We start from the raw sequence: 9,175 nt of genomic DNA, 5'->3' as shown, positions 1-9,175 counted from the left end.
CAGACACCGGGGGAAGAAGACGCCTGACTCACGGATCCGTTCTGGAAGCTGAAATCTCCTGCTCACTGGCGTTGCTGATGTCATTGCCACAGCCCGTGCCCGCTGCCTTGGCGTGGGTCAGTGCCAGAGCCACGAGGTCAGTGCCCCGGAGCTGTGAGATGCAGGCACTGGGGTGGCTGTAGGAAACCCCCCAGATCTGGGCTGCGTGGCACCGAGCGCTGCCGAGCCCCACGGAACACCAGGGCTGCTCCCCAGCACCCATCCCACGGGCAGGGGCACCCTGCAGCCGCCCTGTCCCCGATCCCCACGGGCAAGGATGCAGCTGGGGACACAGCAGCACTGCCCTGGGAGCCCCCAGATCCACGCTGCAGGCTGCAGCCCAGGTCCCGCGCCTCCGCTTCACACATCAGGACTCAATTAATGGCAGGAATTGTTTTGTGAAATACCAAACCCTCACGGCACACACTGATATTAGGAACACATTTGATTTGCGTTGCTCTTTGGTTGCTCTTTTTTTTTTTTTTTTTTGCCTCTCTCTCTCTCCCCTTTCCTTTCTTGCTGCTGCTCACAGACTTGGCTGGGGTGGAAAAACCACGACACAAAGCTGAAACAGATGTGGTGGTGGCCCGGGCGGGTGCAGCCACAGAGCAAGGGCTGAGCTGAGGCTTCACCTGCTACCCCTGCACCCCCAGCAGGCTGAGGCTGCCCCAATGGGGACAGCACCGAGGTTATAAACCCAATTGATTGCAGATCTGTCCAGCCAGCTTCCATTGCAGGTAACAGAGGGGGAAGCGCTCCTCCAATGCAAGGCTGCAGAATCCTCCGGGGCAATGGGAGCAGTGCAACAAAAGCAGAACCTCGGTGCCTTTTATTCTTTTTTTTTTTTTTTAATTGTAATCCAAATCGTAACACAGTCGTAAAATGCTCCTAAATGACGCGGAATAGGAAATGTATACGTTCCTATAACGCCCGCCTCGGCAACCAGAACGCAAACCATACAAAAATAGAAAATAGGGTATTTATATATATTATATATATACGGTATTTATATCAAGGCGACTGCCTCTCGGTGTCAGAGATGAGATGGTTATGTACACAGGTCACAACGCACACAAAAAAAAAAAGAAAGAGAGGAAGTTAAAATAAATACAGAGGGGGTTGAGAGAGAGGGGATGCGGGGCTGGGGGGTCCCAGGGGCCCTGTGCCCGCTGCCTTCCACGTGGGTTTGGCCACGGACAGGGAAAGGTGTTGGGAGCGGGGACTGGAGCAGCCAGGGCAGCTCCAGCGTTGCCTCCAGAAGAGCTGGAAGCCGGGTCTCGGTGGGCCCGGGAGAAGCTAAACTCAATCAGTTTTAAGACCCGCGTGCCAAAACCGCGGGAGAAAACGACGTAGAAAAATAGAGATCTATCCGTCTCAAATCTGGTGCGGCTCCGTGCTCCGTTCCCTGTTGCTGGCAGCTGGGGCTGAACCCCTCCGGGGAAAGATAAAGAGCAGATTCCCACTCGACCCCGAGGTCCTGGCCAGAAACGTCAGCAGAGTACCAAGAATTCAATCCAAAAATAAATAGGCCCGGGGCGGCCGTCCAAGGACACGTTGGGGGGGGGTGTGGGGGGGGGTTGCAGTGCAGGCGCTCCCCCCGGCGCCGTGGGCACGGAGCAGCGCAGGGGTTGCGCGCAGGCACGGCCGGGAGCCGGCCCTCTGCGGCTGCATAGCATACAGATATAAATAAGGACCTTTTTTTTTTTTTAATCTTAATAAATATCAGGTATATGGTTTGTACAGTATACACATAATGCCCCTGTCTGCCGGCCGCGGCCACGCGCCGGAGGAAAAAGGATTCACACGTAGTTCTCCTCCGCGTTGTCCGTCTCCAGGGAGAACCTGGCTGAGGCTGGAGAGGGGGGGGGGAGAAAAGGGGAAAAGTGATGAGCAGGTGCCAGGGGGGCACGGCCCCACTGAGCCCCCCCCCCCCCGGACAATGGTTGCGCTCCCGGCCCCGCTCACCCGAGCAGCTCCCGTAGTGCCGCACGCCGATGGAGCGTCCCAGGTGGCACGTGGCCCTCCGCAGGTGGCACGCCGACGGGTAGGTGACGTTGTTGTTGCCGCAGAGAGCGTGGTCCAGGCTGGTGGGCTCGGGGCACGGAGCCGTCCGGCACATCACGCAGTGAGCGCTGCCCGTCTGGTCCACCACGCAGGTGTGGGTGCCTGGGCACACCACGCTGGAGCAGGACTCTGAGGGGAAGCATATGCTGAGCCTGCAGCTCAGCATCCCAAGGCGGAGCGAGCTGGGAAGGTCAGCATCCCAATCCCGTGGCCCCCGCGCCCGGGCAGCAATGAGGAAGAGGGAATCACGCATGCCGTGGGGAACCGACATCCTCACTGCAGTGCCTGAGCTGCCTCGGCCACCAGCACCCGGCCAGGACGAGCGGCCCCGTGCCTTAAAGAGGGAGCAGCACAAACCGGGACCTGGGGATGGCTCTGAGCCCCCCAAGAGAGCAGGGAGCTCGTGCACCCCATCCTGCAGGCTCTGCACAGCCCTGGGATGCAGCAGACCCACTGTGCTCCCCGGATGCTGTAAACACCGCTTGAAACCTTCCCTCCTCCTCCCTCTATTTTCCTGCTGGATTGGAAGGAGACTTGGCATCTGCAACTCCCAGCTCGCAACTCACATTTCTTGCCCCAAATTTTACGGTGCAGTCCAGAGCTTGACAGGCAAAGCATTTCAGAGAGGAGGGCTGGCGAAAATAATCATAATAATTCTGACAGTTCTTGGCAGGGCGGGGAGGATTACTGCTCTCTTTAACAAAACAACGAAAAAAAGGGGCTCGACGTTTGGAAGTGACATTTTATGGACTGCTATTCCCCAGCGGCGGCGAAGCTGAATCCCCCATCGTACTGACGAGCCGCTCCGGCATCCCAGGCAGCTCCTTGGCCGCCCGGCTCCAGCTGCCGCAATGCCAGCTCCGCCGCTCCACCCTGCAGCGAGGGCGATGCGGGGCCAAGGAGCTCAGCCACGAGTGAACTCCGGGCGGGGAGATGCAGGTGGGGGCTGGGGATTGCGCTCGTACCCCCGTGCAGAGCAAACCCGGCCTTGAAGATCTGTGCCCATGGGAGAGGAGCAAACCGTAAAGGCAGCTCGGTCTGCACGGTGCAGGGCAAGAGCTGTTCCCCGGTGCTAACCGAGAGACCTGGCTGCGTGGGGCAGGAGAGGTGGGGATGGTGACCCGACGTGCTGGCACAACGTGACAGAGCAGCGCAGCTTCTCATCATCGCTGCCGAGCTGTGTAATTTGGGGAGCGCGTTGCTGTTCGCCCCTTTTTGCGTCCTAGACGCAGCTCGGAAGCAGCGAGAGCCACGGGGTAGGGGACGGGAGCAGGGCAGGCAGGGGCACGGCAGAACCTACTTTTGCATTTGCCCTGGTACATCACTTCCAGGTCCGGGTGGTCTCTGCACTTGGCTGTCAGCAGGTCGCACTCGTCGCGGTAGGTGTAGCCATCCGAGCCGCAGACCTGCAGCTTGCGGGGCAGACTGGAGCAGTCAGGGGCGCAGGCACACTGGGGCCTCCCGTGCTTCATCTTGCACACCTTGTCCGGGCCGCACACCACCCCCTCGCAGCTCTCTGGGGGCAGAGGGGGAGCACAGCGTCACCATTCACGGCAGCACCCACCAGGCTGTTACCTGGGGCTGCCCCTGGGCCCCCGCGGGGGCTGCGCAGCACGAAGCGCTGCTCGCAGCAGCATCTGGATCTGCTCAGCGCTGCGGAGGAGCAGGTCGTTGGCTGCAGCGCAGAGCCATCATCCAACACTTAACCCAGCCAGAGAGCTGGCCCTCAGATCAGCACCAGCTAATTCATTTCTACGGATTTATTTTTTTGGAAGGAAACGTTTCTTTTTCTTATGCAATGGAAAAAATCTATCTCTGTAAGGCCCCAGATCCTCCAGAAGGAACTGGGCTTTGCAAGTTGTCTGGGCAATCAAGAGCTCCGATTTAATCAGACAATACCCAGCCCTGTTTTGCTCCAGGCCTCCGTGACTTGAACACAAGAGCAGGTCACAGCAGCGAGCGGCAGTGTCTCATCCCCCCCGTCCCGTCCGCTTCCCGGCGACACAGATGGACGCATTGTCCCCTGGGTGCCTCCCTGCGGGGACAGCACTGGGCTCAAAGGGACCCTGCGGCCACCGTGTCCCTGGGGGCAGGGGACAGGGAGCAGACAGGGAGGGGGTCAGAGCTGGGAGCCCCTCGCTTGTGTCTCCAGACCCCCACGGATGCCAGCCCAAAGGGCAGCCCTGGGGATGAGGGACCCAGCTCCATCACACCCAGCAGGAGGGAAGAGAGCCCTCCCCAGCCCCGGCTTCACCCCAGAGCAGGAGGGATTCCTGCAGACAGGGTGTGTGCTGGGAAGATGTCAGCAGGGAGATAAAGAAGGGGGATTTCCCTGCAGCAACCGGGTCACTTCGGGAGACAGCGAGGGGAGGAGGGGGAAGGGGGAAATCCCCTGTCTGCTTGGCCCAGGTTCCCAGGAGAAATTCCCGGGTGGGAGACAAGCAGTTTCCTGCTTTGCTCCCTGATTTCCATAGCTGGGGCCTGCCCTGAACGGCGCTGAGGGGTGCACAGCATGGTCAGAACCCCCGGGGGCTGCACACGGGACCCACACAGCCCCACGCGCCGCAGCGGGGTCCATCCGCCCCATTGCAGCCAGAAACTGAGGCCCCAGGAGCATCCATCCATGACGGCCCCAGACCTGGCTCCCTGGGGGGGAGGGACACACTGCATCCCAGCAGCTGCCACCAGGAATTTCACCTCCCAGCAGAGCCACAGAGCAGCCCCCAGGGCCCAGCTGCAGTTCCGGAGCGACCCCTCAGCACCCAGCCCTCGGCTTGGGGAGCCCACCCAGCTCCATCCGCACCGACCGGAGCAGCTTTCCCATTTTCCTCGTGGCCACTTTGTGCCGAGGTCCCACTCCCGGAGCCTGGGCAGCCACCATCCCCCGCTATGGGCCGCCCTGCACACCCCCATCCCTGCTGAGCGCCTGCCAAGCGCCTCTCACAGGGCACAGGATCCAAGCCCGAGCACTGGGGCTGCACTGGGAGGCACTGGAAGGAGTTGTTTTCTTAGGAGAGTTTCTCCCCACCCCGCTTTAAGCAAATAACGCGGTGACCTTCCAAAGACCTGCTCCTGATTCCTGTGGTCAGCAGGTCCTCAGTGGGTTCTCACACGACCACGCAAGTGCGGCGAGGGGATCCGTGCCTGTGGCATGCGCCAAAACATCTGGAGGGCCTGGAACTCACAGCTGGAGGGTTTCCATTTTTGGAACTGTCCGTTATGTAAAGCCATCTCACACATACGCGCTTGGATCCGACGGGAGGAGGAAGGGGGAGCGGAGGGGAAGAAATACATCTTCCCATTAAAAATATACGTTAAATGAATAAAAGAAGTTTCCCTCTGACCAGACCTGGCAGCAAGGTCGGGCAGCCCCAGCTCCGGCGATGCGGTGGCTGAGCTCAGCCCTGCGCCCTCAGTGGCCACAACCATGGCACACAACCCCACTCCGTTACAGCAGAGCCCTGGGGGGCTGCCCCACAAGCTGAGCCCCACGGTACCCATTTGGGGATGCAGAGAGGCACCAGGAACTGCTGCATCGCTTGCAGCCATGGGCTCAGCCCCACCGCCCTCCCCATCCCCCAGCCCCACACTCACCTTTGCAGGGGTGGCAGGTCACCAGCCCCAGGAAGCCCAGCAGGCTGATCTTGTTGCCTGGGTAGGTGTAATTAGACCAGGCCACGTCCACGTTGCCGTTGGCACAGCACTCTTCCCACGTCACGCCCGTCTTCAGGATCATGGTGCACTTGGCCTCCTTCCCCTGCTGCAGCCAGCAGATCCCACCTGCAGGGAGGGCAGAGGATGGGGTGGCACGGTGTGATGCCTGGCAGCAGGCAGCCAGCATCTCCTCGCTGCCCGCTCCCTGCCACCCTGCCCAGTGCCTGCTGGGACCCCCTGCCCAGCACACAGTGCACCATGAGCCCCCCAGAGGGGTCAGCCCCGCAGCGCACAGCCCCACACACACGCACTCTGCCTTTGACACAGGGCACTTGACACAGCCCTTGGGACATGGCCAGCACAGCGGCATCTGATCCCACTGAGTCAAAAGCCTGTTTGTTCCTTAACCTCATGAGCAAATCATTTATACTATTTTTTTTTTTTTTTTGTGAGTGATTCCTTTGCAATTTCCGCCTCTGCAAAGCAGCCTCTTCTGACGCTTATTTGGGTTTATGTTCTCATTAGCTGCGTTTGAGGTTTGTTAAACGGCTAAAGATGTGCGTGGGGTTGGGGGAAGGGCCGGATCCTGCTGCCAGGCGCCAGCGCGGGGCTGGAGCTGCTCTCCTCCAAAGCAAGGGCTCGTCCCGCTCCACGGGGTGTCAGCACCCCCCAGCCCAGCTCCCCCAGCCCCACTCCGCTTTGGGGAAAGCACAAGGGAATGCTGCTGCGGTGGTGGCAGCTCCCTGCAAGGACCTGAGCCCATCGGGGTGGGCATGGATGGAGCGTGGATCCAGCAACCCACATCCGGGCACCTTGGAGCACGGCACGGTGCCAGCGTGGCCCTGCATCCTCCATAAATGCGTCCAGGGGTTCTTTGAAGCCCACTCCTCCTCGATGATATCCTGCCAGCCCGATTTCCCCCACGTTACCCAGAAGCAGCCACACACCCACAGCACCTGGGGCTGCAGCAGCGCCAACACCGCTGGGTGCAGGGTGCTGGCACACAGAGCTGTGTCTGCTGCTGCTACGGGCACCCGCACCGACATCCTTGGTGCCAGCAACCTGGGGACCCTGCACAAAGTTTACTGGCTTTTTTCCTTCTGGACTGGGAGAGAAGCTCCGTTAGCAGCCTGAGCACTGCAAGTGGTGCTGCTGTGGGGGAAACCAGAGGCCAGGCATGGCCTGAGCAGGAGGCAGAGCAGAATGCAGCGCTGGGATGGGCTCACCCCGCTACTGGGTCTGCTCCCACTGCCAGCAGCAGGCAGGAGATGGGGCGTGCTCGTGCCAGCGGCACCTGCCCACATGCACATGGCAAGCCTAGAGCTTCCCAGCCCCAAAGCTCTCCGCGGTTTTTCCATGGCCCATGGGTGCCTGACGCCCACGGGGAGAGGCCTCCAGGGAAGAGCCGGCAGGGAGCCAGGAGCTGCACTGAGACAGCCCAGGAAATTCCCATCACGCGATGCACGCTGTGCCAGGAAAGCGGGAGCCTGGTGGCAAAACCGGACCCTGCCTGGTGCCGTTGTCTCACCACGCTGCCCCCAGTGAGACCCAGGAGCCTCCTGGTGCCCCCAGAGCCCAGGAGATAGTGTGTAAATCTGACAGCAGCAGCCCAGCAGGGATCTTTGGCTGCTCCAAAATAGCTCCATTCGCAGAGTCATTGCCAACAGAAAGCGGGCCGGCTGCTCGTATGTTTTTAAGAAAAAACAACAAAACATCAAAACGTGAAGTCTCCCTTTGATGCCATGCACTGGAACCTCCCTGCCTTCACCCCAGTGCCGTGGTTCCAACATTCCCTCATGGCACGGTAGCTGCAGGGTGCTCCAGCAGCAACGGGCAGGAGGGCTCTGGACTGCGCTGTGAACACATCTGGCAGCACCCAGCTATACAGCAGGGGATGGGACAGGTCCTGGCACTCCAGTGCTCACAGGGAACCACGGGGAGGCTGAGCAGGAGGACAGCTGTGACACGAGCAAGCAGGAGCTGTTTTCGCACCTCCGTCCCCAGACCCTGCAGCTCCCAGCTTCCACTCCATCCCCATGTGTGTACCCACATGCTCACCCCAGCAGACCCCAGGCAGGGAAGAGGGACATGCCCCAGGCCGTGCAGGGGCTCTCCAGGCACCCCATCCTCCGGGTTTCCCCGGCACCTTGGCTGGATCAGTTGCAATGCTCTTGCCTGCAGCAGTCTGCAGAACACGGGCTCAAGCCAGAGGCAGCACACAGTGCTCGCACCTGGGGCTTCTCGGTGTTTGAATGGGACCTTGTGAAGCAGGGTGGGGAAATCCCGTGGTCTGGGGCAATGCTGCCCGTGATTCACCCCCGGGGCATCTCACAAGAGCCCCTCTGTCCTCTGGGGCAACTCAGTGCAGCGCTGTTCGGGGAGTGCTGCTCCCTTGCCCACGCTGGCAGTAAGTGATGGAGACAAACGTGATCATGTGGAGGGGAAGATGGAAACTCCAGCGCTGCTGCAGAAGCGGTGCTGGCAGGCAGCAGCCTCGGCTGAGCACAGCGGGGCTGAGAAGGGCTGGGAACAGTGACTGGAGCCCAGGGGTCCCAGCCAACCCGGGCCCTCGGTGGCTTCCCCACACGGTTATGGCCACCAACCTGCCTGGATGCCAACAAGTGCCCGCACAAGCTGCCAGCACAGTCATCTGAACAGGGAGGGGTTGGAGCTGGAAACTCCACACCCAACCCATGAACTGGCCGTGGCTCCCAGTCCTTCCCAACCTAGCGGAGCGGTTCGCAAGGCACCGGAGCTCGATGCACCACGAGCCACGAGACCCCTCTGCGAGACCCTCTGCAATTCCAGTGGCTCCGCTCACTTCCAGCCCCGTGCTGGAGCCAGGACAGCGGGATGATGCAGAGGGGCTGCCCCAGTACAGGCTGTGTCAGCGGGGTCACGCAGCCCTGCCGGGCACTCCCTGCCCTCTGCCGTGCCCCAGACCGACACTGACGGAGGCGAACAGGATGGAGAGGGGCCAGGAGCCCCCGGAGCCGGCAGCAGAGCCCCGCAACCGGCGCAAGTTCAGCACCAACCCTCAGCCAGCAGCGGCGGGCTCGGGACGGATGGGACCAAGGCGGAGGACAACCCGGTAACGGCGCCGGGACTCGGGGCCGCCCCCGCCCCCGCCCCAGGCACCTGCCGGCGGGACGGGACGGGACGGAACGGGACGGGGCGCGGCGCGTCAGCTCCCGTCGGGCGCGGCTGCCCCGTTCCCCCCCGCCCCGAGCGCTCTTACCGTGCGCGGCGTCGCCGCCGGCGAGGCCGCAGAGGACGAGCAGGCAGAGCGCCAGCCGGAGCGGCATGGCCGGGCCGGGCCGGGCCGGGCGGCGGCGGGACGGGACTCAGCCGGGACGCTCCGGGACCTGTTGCCTGTGAGGCGGCGGCGGGGGCCGGCGGCGTTATAAAGCGGCGGGGC

General features: G+C 61.8%; 1 protein-coding gene across 1 annotated transcript; it reads right to left on the bottom strand.

Moving 5' to 3' along the window:
- On the bottom strand, nucleotides 912–9,144 carry FSTL3 (follistatin like 3). The gene is made up of 5 exons (XM_021378479.1): nucleotides 8,996–9,144; nucleotides 5,698–5,883; nucleotides 3,404–3,619; nucleotides 2,005–2,232; nucleotides 912–1,891 (listed from the first exon to the last, which is right to left on the bottom strand). The coding sequence occupies exons 1-5, from the start codon at nucleotides 9,060–9,062 to the stop codon at nucleotides 1,839–1,841; spliced, it is 750 nt and encodes a 249-aa protein (XP_021234154.1). The 5' UTR covers nucleotides 9,063–9,144; the 3' UTR covers nucleotides 912–1,838.

The sequence above is a fragment of the Numida meleagris genome, chromosome 27, assembly GCF_002078875.1.
Source record: "Numida meleagris isolate 19003 breed g44 Domestic line chromosome 27, NumMel1.0, whole genome shotgun sequence".
Classification (NCBI taxonomy): domain Eukaryota; kingdom Metazoa; phylum Chordata; class Aves; order Galliformes; family Numididae; genus Numida; species Numida meleagris.
Note: the sequence above shows the minus strand (reverse complement) of the source record. Positions and strands in the feature narration are given on the sequence as shown.